At 38.5% G+C, this 14,865-nt stretch overlaps 1 protein-coding gene across 1 annotated transcript in view; it reads left to right on the top strand.

Moving 5' to 3' along the window:
* Nucleotides 1-14,047, top strand: part of Mms22l (MMS22 like, DNA repair protein) — a 113,625-nt gene extending 99,578 nt beyond the window's left edge. Inside the window, exons 21-25 of the mRNA XM_048419858.3 lie at nucleotides 529-740; nucleotides 8,312-8,475; nucleotides 10,770-10,866; nucleotides 12,409-12,576; nucleotides 13,745-14,047. Of these exons, the coding sequence (XP_048275815.3) occupies nucleotides 529-740; nucleotides 8,312-8,475; nucleotides 10,770-10,866; nucleotides 12,409-12,576; nucleotides 13,745-13,826 (723 nt within the window). The 3' untranslated portion in view covers nucleotides 13,827-14,047. The remainder of the gene's footprint in view (nucleotides 1-528; nucleotides 741-8,311; nucleotides 8,476-10,769; nucleotides 10,867-12,408; nucleotides 12,577-13,744) is intronic.
* The last annotated feature ends 818 nt before the right edge of the window (nucleotides 14,048-14,865 follow it).

Below are 14,865 nucleotides of genomic sequence, written 5' to 3'. Positions count from 1 at the left end.
CTTAGCCAAAATGACTGAATGATACCTCCCCTACCCAGCTGTGCCTCCGTGGGATTAGCAGTCCGCGCTCTGAGGGGCAGGCTTTTACTCTTTTATCTTTTGCTTCCTGATACACTGAGCTTTGGTTTAAATCCTTTGAAAAATACCGATGACACATGTATTTTATAACTTAGTAATGACGTGGGTATGGAATTGATGATTATGGTAGTCAAGTGTTCTCTGCAGGAGGACGAGAGGAAGAATATTCCCTTTCTCTTCCTGAATGCTTACCTTCATTTCCTTTGGTCATGCCTCCACAACATATGTACTTGGTTAGATTCCACTACCACCTGTATGCTATTCAAACTCAGCTCTAGAAGGGCCATGTTTGCCTTACTTATTCATGATACCAGAAGTCCTATTTAATGGTAATAAGGTACACATTCTTCCATGAATACTAGTGCTGGAGAACATATTAGTAAGTTCCTACACACTGTTTGAAACTTCACCTTTTGACATTTCTCTTTTTGCTTATTTTCCCTTCTATAGGGCATATGTATTGTGTGCTGTCAATCTCAAAATCAAAATGCCTACTTGAATCAGTTGCTAAGGAATGTCATTGAGCAGTATATTGGGCGCTTTCTCCCCACCTCACCGAGTGTTTCAGATCTTGGACAGCATCCTGTTCTTTTGGCACTGAGAAGCCCAGTCTCTCTTCCAATAATGACACCCCTAAAGAAGCACATTGTCCATGCCATAAGGTAATAAAGTTATTGCAAAGAGGTGTATGTAGAAGCTATTAATTGCATCCAAAAATAATTTATACTATCTCAGAAATATTAATATCCCTCAATATTGTGGTAGCTTATAAAAAACTTTTTCCCAGGAAATATTCAGAATTTGTTGCAGCAAGAAGAAGAAAACAACATAATTATATCTTAATTTCAATAAAAATATATTTAAAAGTTTGTCTATTAACATCTAGTAGTGTTCCACAGCACAGCTATAACTGCTTGCTCATTTTTATACCTGAAGAGACATCTCTCTCTTTTCCTAGTATTGTTACCTTACTCCTCTATGAATAAAGCCCACATAGCATTTATATAAAATCTTTATGTGAAAATAGATTATCATTTTATGGAATAAATGATAGGAAAGCCACTGCTGATATTGTGACAGCTCTCAATGAAGAATCCACCAGAATGTTTAATTTGTTAATATTATATTTGCTTTTAAAATTGTGTTAGTTTCACTATGTAACTGTTACTTTCCTTCTATACCTCCCTAAACATAGATTTTTATGGGGTGGAGAGATGGTAGAGTGGTTAGGAGCACTGGCTGCTCCTCCAGAGGGCGCCAGTTCAGTTGCCTGCATCCACATGGCATCTTACAACTGTCTGCAACTCCAGTACCAGGGATCTGACACCCTCACACAGAAACACATGCAGGCAAAACACCAGTGCACATGAAATAAAAAATTAAAAATAAGAGCTACTTTTTTAAAAAGATGCATTTCTTTGGTTTTCATCACAATAGAAATCATATTTTGTACAATATAGTATGTAACAATTACTTTATGAGAGGTAACTGAAAATATGAATGTTGATGAAGAATATGAAGTCTTATGTTATTAACTTACTACTTATCTCAATTTTTTTGTTTGTTTTCACGTGTTTATTAGTCAATTTTTCATTGTTTTGACAAAACACCTGAGAAAAACAACTTAAAGCGGGAAAGGTTTATTTGGGCCCCTGGCTTTAGATCATTGTTGGCTTCACTGCTTTTAGGTCTGTGCAAAGGAGGAAAACAATGACAAAACAGACCTGCTCACTCACTTCCCTCTGGGGAGCAGAAGGAAACAGGAACAGGGTGAGGGAACAAGATACAGCCCTGAAGTGCACACCTCAAATGACCTACTTCTCCTAACTAGACCACTTCTAGTATTTCTGAGACCTCATGACAGCATTGCCAGTTAAGGACACTTCTGTAGTACATAAGCTTTTGGGAAACACTTTGTCACTTGTTAGGTCCTATTTGTCACACAGAATTAATATAAATCATAATAAACATTAATACCTAAACTATTTCTGTAGTAACACGTACACAGTCCTTTTTTAATTGTTTTTCTCCCCTCACTTCCTCTGCTCCCCTCCCCCTTCTAGCCTCTTCAATGATCCTCATGCTCCCAATTTACTCAGCAGATCTTGCCTTTTTCTACTTCCTATGTAGATTAGATCCATGTATGTCTCTCTTAGGGTCCTCATTGTTCTCTAGATTCTCTGGGATTGTGAATTGTAGGCTGATTTTCCTTTGCTATATGTCTAAAAGCCACTTTTGAGTGAGTACATATGATATTTGTCTTTCTGGGTCTGGGTTATTTCACTCAATATGATGATTCCTAGATCCATCTTTTTGCCTGCAAATTTCAAGGTGTCATTATTTTTTTCCACTGTGTAGTACTCCACTGTTTAAATGTACCATATCTTCTTTATCCATTCTTCAGTCAAGGGGCATTGGTGTTATTTCCATGGTCTGGCTATGACAAATAATGCTATTCTGAACATAGCTAAGCACATATCCTTGTGGTACATCATTTGAGCAAATACCTTAAAGTAGTATTGGGTCTTAAGATAGGCTGTTTTCTAATTTCTGAGAAATTGCCATACTGATATCCAAAGAGACTGTACCTGTTTGTACTCCCACAAGCATTCCCTTTACCCCCACATTCTCTCCAGCAATAGTTCTCATCAGTGTGTTTGATCTTTCTCTGATGCAAAGATTTGCATTTCTCTGATGGCTAAGGATATTAAGCATTTCCTTAGGTGTCTTTCAGCCATTTTAGATTACTCTGTTGAGAGTTCTCTGTTTAGATCTGAAACCCATTTTTTAAATTGGATTATTTGGGGGTTTTTTAGATGACCAGTTTCCTGAGTTCTTATTTTGATGATCAGCCCTCTGTCCAGTGTGGGGTTCGTGAGGATCTTTTTCAGTTCTGTAGGCTGCCATTTTGTCTTGTTGACAGTGTCCTTTTCTTTACAGAAGTGTCTCAGTTTCATGTTGATTTTTCAGGTCCTATTTATTAATTGTTGTTCTCAGTGTCTGTGCTATTGGAGTTATATTTAGGAATTGGTCTCTTGGGCCAATGCGTTCACGTATACTACCCCTTTCTCTTCTATAAGGTTCAGTGTGGTTTGCTTTTTGTTGAGATCTTTAATCCATTTGGACTTGAGTTTTATGAATGGCGATAGATATGGATCTATTTTCATCTTCTACATGGTAATATCAAGTATGCCAGCACCATTTGTTGAATACTCTATCTTCTTTTCATTTCATATTTTTTGCTTCCTTGTCCAAAATCAGGTATTCGTAGGTGTGTGGATTGATATCCTGGTCTTCGATTAAGTTCCATTTTTCCTTCTGTCTGTTTTTATGCCAATACCAGGCTGTTTTCAGTATTGTAGTAGAGTTTCTGTAGTAGAGTTTGAAGTCAGGGATTGTGATGCCTCCAGAAGTTCTTTTATTGTACAGGATTGTTTTGGCTATCCTGGTTTTTTTGGTTTTCCATATGAAGTTGAGTATTTTTTTTTTGAGGTCTGTGAAGAATTTTGCTGGGATTTTGATGGGCATTGTATTGAATCTGTAGATTGCTTTTGGTAAGATTGTCATATTTACTATGCCAATCCTACATACCCAAGAGCATGGGAGATCTTTCCATTTTCTGGTGTCTTCTTCAATTTCTTTCTTCAAAGAATTAAAATTCTTGTCATACAGGTCTTCCACTTGTTTGGTTAGAGTTACTCCATGATATTTTATGCTATTCGTGGCTATTGTGAAGGATGATATTTCTCTGATTTTTTTCTCAGCCAATTTGTCATCTGTGTAAAGGAGGGCTACTGAATTTTTCGAGTTTTCTTGTATCCTGCTACATTATAGAAGGTGTTTATGAGTTGTAGAAGTTTTTGAAAAGGTTCTACAAGGTGCTAGAGAGGTATATTCTATTTTGTTTGGATGGGCAGGTTGGGAAATTACCATTCCAAAGTAATACAAGGACCTAAGGCTAATTCACCAGGCTAGCAGAGCAGAGCACAGAGTTTAGCAGGAAGCTTAGCTGGTTAGCCAAAACAGTCCTTGATTTGCATCCCAGGGAGCAAGGGAAGACAGAGGCCTACATCTTCCCAACCCTTTACTGTGTCTTTAAGGTTGAGGTCTGTTTCTTGTATGCAGCAAAAAGATGGGTTCTTCTTCAGATGGATTTGTATCCAATCTGTTAGCCTGTGTCTTTTATAGGTGAGTCAAGTTCATTTTTATTAAGGGACATTAATGGCCCATGATTGCTTATTCCTGTTGTTTTAGTTTTTGTTGTTGGTGGTGTTATTGTGTGTGTTTTTCTCTTCTTTGGGATTTGCTGCTTTGTGATCATCTATTATCTGTGTTTTTGTTGATCTAGCCAACTTCCTTGGGTTGGAGTTTTCATTCTAGTACTTTGTGTGTGGCTGGGTTTGGTTGCTAGGTATTGGATAAATCTGGTTCTTTCATGGAATATCTTGTTTTGTCCATCTTTGGTGATTGAAATTTTTGCTGGGAATAGTAGTTTGGGCTGGTACCCATGGTCTCTTAATGTCTGCAGAACGCTTGACCGGGACCAAGCTTTCATTGTTTCCATTGAGAAGTGAGGTGTAATTCTGATAGGTCTACCTTTATATGATACTTGGCTTTTTTCCTTTGTAGGTCTTAATATTCTTTCTTTATTCTGTATGTTTAGTGTCTTGATTATTATATGGCGAGGGGTCTTTTTTTTTTATTGGTCCTCTCTATTTGGTGTTTTGTAAGCTTCTTATATCTTCATAGGCATAACTTTCTTCAAGTTAGGAAAGTTTTCTTCTGTGATTTTGTTGAATATATTGTCTGCCTTTGAGCTAGCGTTCTCCTATATCTATTATTCTAAGGTTTGGTCTTTCTATGGTGTCCCATATTTTCTAGATATGTTAGGCTTTTGTTAGATTTAATGTTTTCTTGGACCGATGAGTCTATTTCCTCCTTTGTATCTTCAGCACTTGAGAATCTTTCTCCCATCTTTTATATTCTGCTGTTTATACTTATATTTGTGATTCCTGATCATTTTCCCATATTTTCCATTTCCAGAATTTCCTGTTTGTGTTTTCTTTATTGTCTCTATTTTAGTTTTAAGTCTTGAATAGTTTCTTTCATCTGTTTGATTGCTTTTTCTTCGTTTACTTTAAAGGATTTGTTGATTTCTTCCAATTTTTTGTTTGTCTTTTCCTCTATTTTGAGGGAATTTTTCATTTCCTCTTTAAGGGCTCAAACATTTTCCTAAATTTATTTTTGGGTCATTTTCTTCTGCTTCATCTATATTGGTGTGTTCAAGTCTTGCTGTTGTAGAACCACTGGTTTTTCATGGTGTTATGTTACTCTTTGTGGTGTTGTGTGTTATTACCTTATCTACCTATCTTTTTCTCTGATTGGTGTAGTTGGGGCTGTGTCTCTGATCAATCTTCCTGGTGTCAATGGACTCAAGGCTCAGATGGTTTCTCCTAGGGATGCATTCAGGGCCATGGTTCCAGTCACCCTGCAGGTCACTGGGCATTGCTAGAGGTAGCCTGGGGCTCCTGGGGATCTCTCTGCAATCCTGTGGTCGTTTAGGTCTGTTCCCAAGTAGGTTGCTTGCTTGGGCCTGCTCACGCTGAGGTTACTTGCTCAGACCTATATGTCAATTCTTTTATTTTTTGTTTTGTATTAATATTTTCTGTAAAATATCTGCTGTCAGTTATGGCCTCATCAATGCATAGGTCAACTCCTCTCTTCCTCTGAGCCCTGAGCACTGTTTTTCTTCAGGAGTGGTAATTTTGACATAGTGAACTCAGAAGGAACTTGGCGACAGAGGGACCCAGAAGCTCACCATGGACCTAGCTGTCACTTCTTTCTCACTAAAACTCTTTTAGCTCAAATAGAACCACAGGAAGACCAGCTTAACAGCAGACTAGTGTGAGTCCTAGTCATTTCCATTCTTCATGTAGGTCACTTGGGTGTCTCCAACAGTGATTATGTGGGACATCTTCCAATTTGGGATATTTCAGGAAATACATCTTTTAGTCATGAATTTCCCTTACTATAGACTATAGTTTCCTTTATACTTTTGTTTAGAGAATACCTGAGATACTTAATGTTTCATAAATGTTGGCATCAGGTCATAGGACCTTTTTTTGTATTAAAAATAATAAAAAAAACATAGAGAATTTGTTGCTACACAATATTTTCCGACTCCTCAGCACTGAACACCAGCAAATGTGTGACGTTTTCTTGGCAGTTTCCAAAACATAAGATTATCTTTCTTCACTCTTATTCTCAGTGACTTGCTTGTGCAATGTATGAGTCCAAAGTAAGGTATTGGTGTAGACAGATTGATGGTTCTTTAGAAATGACTGTTCTGAAGGAAACGTGAGGATTTTACTGGGAGGGAAGATAAGCATAAACCAGATCATTTTGAATTATTTTAGAGGACCTTCATTCAATGAAAATAATTGTTATATTTGCTAGATAAAATAACTGGTTCTTTTGGGGAGAAAGTTAACTTTTACTGAGAAGATGTTTGAAGAATATTTCCCAGAATATTCTAAATATAAATAAATATAAGTATTCTATTTTTAGAATATTCTAGGGTATGTTTTCTTGATTTTTATCCTTGAAGTAATGAGAAAGGTACAGTGCCATCAAACTTGGCCCAGGTGTAGGACAGAGGAGGTATGTGTCATTTCCATAGAAATAATGCAGGGGTGGAGATGGTTTAATAACATCCGCTCCCCACCTTTAATTCATTTTTATGCAAAAAGATTTATTTTTCACATATATGTGTCAGTTTTGCCTGCATGTATGGAGTTGTATCGCGTGCGTGCCTGGTGCCTATAGAAGCTAGAAGAATGCATCGGATCCCCTGGAACTGGAGTTTTGGATGCTTGAAAGCTGCCCTGTGGGCACAGAGCCAAATTCTGTGTCTGTGCAACAGCAGCAGGCGCTCTTACCTGCCGAGACGTCTCTCCAGCTTTCATTTCTTATGATTGTTTTTGTTTGTTTCCTTGTTTTGTTTTTTACTAACTCTCTATATCCTTTAGCCATAACATTAGAAGATTTGGTAATAGAAATTATCTTCCTTTGTCTTCATGTAGTGATTAGAATTATGATACTGTCTAAATTTTGAGATTCTATGAGACTAGATTATTGGTATGTAGTATTAATAAGTTTCTGTGTTGAAATGCCTTCATTTTGGTTTCTTTCTCTTGTTTCTGTCTCTCTCTGGTGGGTAGGTGGATGGGTGGGGGCCCTCCTTCATGGGAGGCCAGAGGACAGCTTCTGAGGTCTGTCTTTTGTTATCATCCACCTTGTTTGTGAGATGCCCTGCATCGCTGGGTTAGACTGCTCAGCAGCTGTGTTGGTGATAAAACCTCGAGGTCTGTCTGAATAGTCTCTTGAGTGAGTTTATAAGCCATAGTTGTTCTTGTGTTCCTTTATGTTTACTTCTAGTTTTCAAACATATGTGTATGTCAGTTTTGATTGAATAGTATTTGGGGCTGGAAATGCACCTCAGTAGCAACAAGCTTGCTTACCATGTCCAAGGTTCTAAGTTAATCCCAAGCACCAGTAAAATTAAAACTATCATACGGGGATGTTAAGTATTTTTTGGCCAATTTTCATATCATCTAGATATTTTAAAGAAACTCAGTACTTTGACGCTTACTGGTTTTTTGAATGGTGATCAGGACCAGTTCTAAGTGGTTGAGTGGGAAGGTGAGTCAAGAGGTTGTTAGCAATCTCTGTGGAATTTTAATGCTACAGTTTATCATGCCTGGAGAGAAGATATTCAGTCTTACATTAGTTCTTTAAATTTCCTAGTGAAGGAAAGATAAAGCTAGAACTGGAAGCTAATTCCTAGCATTGTCCTTTTATTTATTTAAAAACAGAAGACCCTAAATGTAAGGGGAGATTTGTTTATGCAAATTTGACATTAGAGGAAGTGTTGATTCCTAGTAAAACTGATGGGATATGAGACATACATGGGAAATGGAGAAAAGAAGTTAGCAGTTAGGTTCGGTTAAGTTCATTTTAAAACGAGGTTGCTTAAGATTTTATTATCTGTACTAGGTTTTAGAGCACACAGCACACCAAATGCTCTGAAAAGTTAGCACGGTAAATATACATTAGTTTAAAACTATACTTTATCTAGGGAATAAATTTTTCCACTGTCTTTAATATGCATGGCATTTGATTCTGCTCAATTGAAACTTGAAATAAAAGTAAAATAAAATTTTCTTGTTTTCAGGAAATCCTATCTTGAGTTCAAAGGGTCCTCACCCCCTCCTCGATTAGCATCTGTATTGGCCTTCACCCTCCAGCTCTTCAAGGGAACCAGCAGGGGTGTTTATGATCTTGAACTACTCCTTCCTGGCATCTTAAAATGTCTGGTGTTGGTCAATGAACCCCAAGGTTAGTTGGCTCAGTCTTGATCTTCAGCGGTTTTTTGTTGTTGTTGTTGTTGTTGTTGTTGTTGTTTTATGTATGAGTTGAGCAACTATTCTTTCACGTGGATTAAACTCAGAGCTGTAAAAGGTACAGGGTCTTTCTCCATCCCTTGGTAGGAGTCATGACTGGGGGTGGGGGGAATGTTCAAATACTGACACACTTCAGTCTTTTTAGTTTAGGTTTTTTGGGAGAGGAGTAATTACTTACTCCTTGAGGCAAGTAATTTATATATGGGATGCTTCCTTTGTCAGGCTATTTAGCTTTTCAAAAAAAATGTGCTGATTTACTGTGATATCACATGATACCTGCCAAGTGTCAGGAGATGGGAGGTCAGTGTAACCTCTTCTCTTTAGTTTTCTGCTAGAGTATCCAAATGTAGAAGGTCCTTTGAGCAGCCCCTTTCCTTTTAGTCTCATCAGTCTCACCTTGAGTGATGACTTTGAAGTATGCTCTCTAGTCCCCACTATAACATGCTTTAATAAGTTTGTGCAGACTGCAGAGCAGGAGGCATGGTGCTGGCTTGACTCTGTTGGGCCATTGGCCTGTTGTTACTGGTTTTGGTGCAAAAGGGTGTGTGTGTGTGTGTGTGTGAGAGAGAGAGAGAGAGAGAGAGAGAGAGAGAGAGAGAGAGAGAGAGAGAGACTGTTATAATGTGGACTCTGAGGAACCTGAGGGCAGTGCCTAAAGTGGTGGTGGAAAGCACAAATGATCTTTGACATGTTCTGTTGTTCCTCAAAAAATGTATGCTATTTCGGTTTTGGTTTTTGTTTTTTTTCCAGTGCTTAAAACATTCTCAACTGCTCTCAGTCTGAGTCTGGGAAGAGTGACTTGTTACATTTCCGTATTGTACTATGGCTTGGCAGGAGAACATGCCCAGTGGTGGCTTGAGAGAACCTGCATCTTTAGAATAGAAGCATTGTGCTTGTTAAAGCTCGCCATGGAGCAGTGCAGTGAGAGCCTTGTGCTTCATCAGTCAGGGTTTCCTCACTCAGTGCAGGCAGCATGGTAGTTGTCGTGTAGCCATGGTTTTCTTCCCTGTGCTTTCACCTGCATGTTATTAAACTCGAGATGGAAAATCCTGAAAGGTAGAGTTCATACATTTTAAATTATATGCCATTCTGAGTAGCTTTATCCAGATTGAATTTCACCAGCTCTCAGAAAACACGTCTCTGAGACAGAAGTAGATAAGCCTCCTTACCCACGGAACAACAGGTGATAGCTACAGGGTAGGGATTCCTTTTGAGATAACAGAAGTAGTATGAAGCTGACTCCACTTAAACTTGCGCAGATCTGACAGTACTAAAAGTCCCTGCACTGTATGTGAGGCATCTGCTTCTACACACTGTGACAGTCAAGGTGGTGCTTTAAAACAAATATGATTATTCAGTTTGAAGACACTTATATATTAGTGGGCCCAAAACAAGAGTTTTATACCATTAAGAACATAAGTTTTTCACATAATTGCTCAGGTCTGAGTTATTCAACTTCACAGTACCTTAACAAATCAACTTAAAGTGCAGGAAGGTTGGCTTGCCCCTATTTTGTAAGCTTCAACATACATGATCATTTTACACACACACACACACACACACCCCGTATAAGTTGGTGACGAGGCCTTGATCGGGATTGGAATACCCGAAGGCAGAACTGCTCATCTGCGCAGTGGAAACAGTGGAGGGAAGAGGCACACATTCCTCTGTCGCACCTTGGGCTGGCCACCCAGCATTTAATATGTAAGCCTGTGGCACATTTAAGATCCAAATTGCAGCAGCATTTTTGTGCTATATATACAGGCACTGTTTTAAGAATTTGGTTAAATAAATAGTTAATACAAATATTTGGCTAATTTTAAACAAAGGAACATTATTGGTTGGTCTTGTTTGCTGCTTAAAGATTTGTAAGGGATGGAATTTGAAAATATACCTGCCTATAAATTCATGTCTTATAAAAGGCTCTCTTGTCTGTATTTATCTGTAAATAAGATTAGGATGGGAAGGGTTTTTGAGTATGGATATCTTTCTGAAGGGAAAACATATCTTCATATGTATTATTTCCGCTTTGAGACTCAAAATAGATTTTCAAACATTTTAGGTATTCTTCAGAACAAAACAAACTTGTAACTCTTTCATTTTGAAAATTTACAAAAAGCATCTACCTACTTGAAGAAAACAATGTATTTTTCTAAATCAAGAGTGTTAAAAATGAGGATCCAGATGGTCAGCTCAGACACACTGTGTAATGCTATCATTTTCTCCTAGTTAAAAAGCTGGCCACAGAGAACCTGCAATGCATGATAAAAACCTGCCAAGTGGGGTCAGAAGGAGAACCTGCCACCCAGCTGACTTCTCTGTTTAGGTAACTGAAAAACATGCCAACTGGCAAGTAGAGGATTGCCAGCCATTTGACAGCCAACATGCTTTTTAAATAACTAATTATCCCAAACATAATGTGTTACTACTTGTTTACAGTGTTTCAATTATAGTATTTGGGGCAGTGGTTTTTTTACACTGTGTTGTTTTATTAAAAAATAAAAGTGCCAAGGAGAAGGGTAAGTTAACTGACTTGAAATTACTTGTGTCTTCAGTAAGAAAGAATCTTGAATTTGGTTAAGAAGAAAAAGTAAGATGCATAAGTCCAGAAAACGTGTGTACCTGCTCCTCAGTGTGCTGTAAAAAATGCCTGTTCCTGGTCTTTTGACTTGCTTTAAACTTCAGAAAGCTTAACTGGGAAACATGGACTCTATAGGGGTAGAAGGTATGCCTAGCCACATTCCTGGGCCCTTCTTAACTCTTGTAGAGTCTCTCTCTCTCTCTCGCTCTCGCTCTCGCTCTCTCTCTGGTTTTTGTCTTTGTTTTTGTTTTTTGTTGTTGTTTTTTTTTTTGTGTGTGTGTGTGTGTTCTCCAAGACAGGCTTTCTCTGTGTAACAGTCCTGGCTGTCCTGGAACTCACGCTGTAGACCAGGATGGCCTCAAAGTCAAAGAGATCCTTCAGTCTCTGCTTCCCGAGTATTGGGATTAAAGGTGTGTGCCACCACCGCCTGGTGGAGAGTCTTTATTAGGGCAGTTTCTTTGTGCCAATTTTCTCAGGGTCTCTACCAGCTTGATTTTATTTCACATCCCTACCTTGCCACCACATGACATGTGATTTGAGGTGTGTTTCTTCCCTGTTGTCACATGACTATACTTGTCTACTGTTTCTGGTTAATTTTAATTGTCTTTACTTTATGCTAGCGTGTTCATGAAAATTTCAAAACCTTGGGAAGAGGGAAAAGAGCGAATCTTTGTTATATATGATTTATTAAGGTACATGACTTTTATTATACTGATTGAGGAATGTGGAAATTTTAGTGGTCAAATATATGGTTTTTTATTTATAAAGAATGTCTACTCATAATATCTTTTGTTCATTTAAAACATGTAAATATCTTATGAATATTTTCTGTCCTTATACTGTATTAACTAATACAGATGTTTGATGTACTGAGAAATAACGAGGAAACTTGACTGTGCGAGCTGCCTTCCACACTCCTCCCATTCCGATTTGAAGTGGAGAATATCATGGAAAGTCCCTAAAATTTATTTTGTTTCCCTACCTGATTCTCCTTTCGATTATTTTTCTGCTAAGTGTCGCCGAGATGGTCCTGGTGATACACACCTGTAGTCCCAGCATTCTAGGTGACTGAGGGGATAATGAGTTCTAAGTCAAGCCAGACATGAAACTACCCTACCTCCAAAAGTTAAGAAACAAACAAGCCTTACCAGTAGTCTCCGTATAGATGCTTCCTCAGTCTTGATGAAACAATCCTTGTTACGTTCAGGTTAAAAGTGATTATGATGTATGTAACTGGCCCAAGGAATTGCCTGAGGTTGACTCTTAGATGGCCTGTTTTCCTTTCAGGCAGTTCATCCAGGACTATGGTGTGCAGTACAGTTACCAGGTGTACAGCATCCTGGAGGTGGTGGCAGCACTGAGTGGGCACATTGTCGTCCACTTGGTTCCTACCCTCACTCAGTCTCTGAAAGATTCAGAGCTGAAATGGGGCTATGGCAGGAACATTGCACAAAGGTATGTTTGATAATTATACTATTTTCAGTACCATACAATTTGTGTTTTCTCTTTTTATTAAAATGACTTATTTCCCATTTAGAAAAGTAGAATATTTTGAGATGAAGAACGCTTCAGTGCTGTGACCTTTCAGCTGTGTAACCCCTGCCTGAGCAGTGGCGTAGCTGTGCTGGATTACACGTTTCCATGTTCCTGCAGACATGGCCACCTCAGAGCTGCACACCGCAGCTCTTTTCAAAGCAGTGTCCTTAGGAAGAGATGGGTTTGAAAGCTTCCAGTGACTTGTCTTGTGAAATCCATATTGATTATAACATTAGCTAATTAGTAGACTCCATCTTTGCAGCACAGTAAATGAAAAACATACTCTTGCAACACTGTTGGCATAGCTTCTGAGCTCTTTCATGAAAATCTTTCATGGAGTCTCTGTGTGCACTGGGGCAGCCTTTGCTAACGTGCTACTCTGTGTGGCCATGATATTCACAAAAGGACTGTTTCTGGTTATTCAGGATCCCATAGGTATTTAGACTAATGAAAGGACTTCATGGCAGGTATTTCTTAAAGCATTTCAACTGGTGAGCGCTATGTTAATGAACCGTAAAATTTCCTCACTGTAGACCCTGGCTCACCTTCGCTCCCTTCTTGCCCTGTTGGAGCCTGGGCCCAGAAGAAGCATGGCTTACCTGTTTCTCCACCTACATAAACCCTCTCCTTTCTGTAAAGAAAATGTAAATCCCAAGTACCACAAGTACTATAGAATATTGGAAACAGCATTTTATTTTCAAACTGCCATTCAAGTAAGGAAACGAAGCTAAAGAAAATAGGGCATTGCTGGTGTTGTGATACTGATCTTTCTTCTGGTTGTAATGTTCCATGTTTTTGTGGTGACCACCTCCCTGTTGTTATCATGCCATCCTTGTCCTTAAGCCATGTACCATGAGCGCATTTTGTCATAGATGGACATTATATTATTTCAGATGGCTAATAAGCTCTCACACCATTTAACCTTCCTTTTGTACGTATAAGTCACTCTAAGGACTGAATGGATTCTAGCACCTGAGTTTACTCTTTGCATACATGAAGCATTCTTTTTAAAGTGTTGTGCCACATCTGCTTGGTAGGTTAATAGACATTTATAAATACTTAAGTGGTGTTTTTTTTTTTTAAACAGGGAAGCATATAGCAAACTTTTATCTCACCTAGGACAGGTGGGCCAGGAGGAGAAACAGAGACTGGAAAGTGACAAAACCTGATGCTGCTGCGCCAGCTTCCTGCCTGCGTCGTCTCTAAAGCTGCTATGTGGCACCCCAGCAGGGATTTAATTAATTCTATGATGTTGTATCACAAATAATTTCCTTTTTCTCCTGCATGTATAATGTATATAAATAAGGAATGAAGGCTTATTAGTAATTGTGTAATAGGATCCTGGAACGTGAAGAGATTTTTAACTAAATTAAAGACTTTTCAAACAGAACAGCTTTTCTGTGAATGAGTATTATCCAGTTATACCAGTAACCTGTTTAGCTGCTGGTTTGTTCTGTTAACCTTCATATCTTTATTATCTTTTTGTGTTCACACTCCTTTTTCTTTCTGGCCTGTTCTGGTTTACTATTTGCAGGAAAGTGGGTATCAGGATATGGACTGCGGGGTTTCTTTGTTATAAACCAAAGTTAGCAAATAAATATCTACAGCACCTGTGAGTGGCAAGTAAAGGTGTGCTCGGCTCTCTGGAGTCGCTGTTCTGACTGACGACCATGCACACCATTTGTTTAAAGTTTTAAAAGTACATCAACAGTATTCATGTGTACATTCTGTCGATTGCTAGGATTTTTTCTCTCTTTATCTTCCAGAATTGTCATTAAAAGTCTTCTCAAGGGAGAGGAAATATAGATAGAAATTAGAGAAATAATTAATATTCTGGAAGCATCTTAAAACTACTAGTAAAAGAAGTCTGTTCTCTTGTTCCCCTTCCCTGTCTCTGCCTGCCTGCCTTCTCATGTCCCACTCCAACAGGGCTTCCTCCCCACCCAATAAACATCTGAAAAATAGAAGTCTGAGAAGTCAGCTTTCTCGTCTCCTTCCCCTCATATCTTAGTAACTTACGAAGGCTGCACATTTCACCTGCTGGGCCTTGTCCTTCTGACTGGTTTCTGTGGTGAGCATCACTAAATACAAGGAGTTCAGCTGACACATTAGGCATCGGCCTGATCACTGTGTGTCACCTAAGTGGACTGTTATTCTTGTTTTAGCCTTTGATATTTCTTACATGAGAACAATACAATTTTATCATAT

This window comes from Myodes glareolus, chromosome 16 (assembly GCF_982192425.1).
Source record: "Myodes glareolus chromosome 16, mMyoGla1.1, whole genome shotgun sequence".
Taxonomy (NCBI): Eukaryota; Metazoa; Chordata; class Mammalia; order Rodentia; family Cricetidae; genus Myodes; species Myodes glareolus.
Note: the sequence above shows the minus strand (reverse complement) of the source record. Positions and strands in the feature narration are given on the sequence as shown.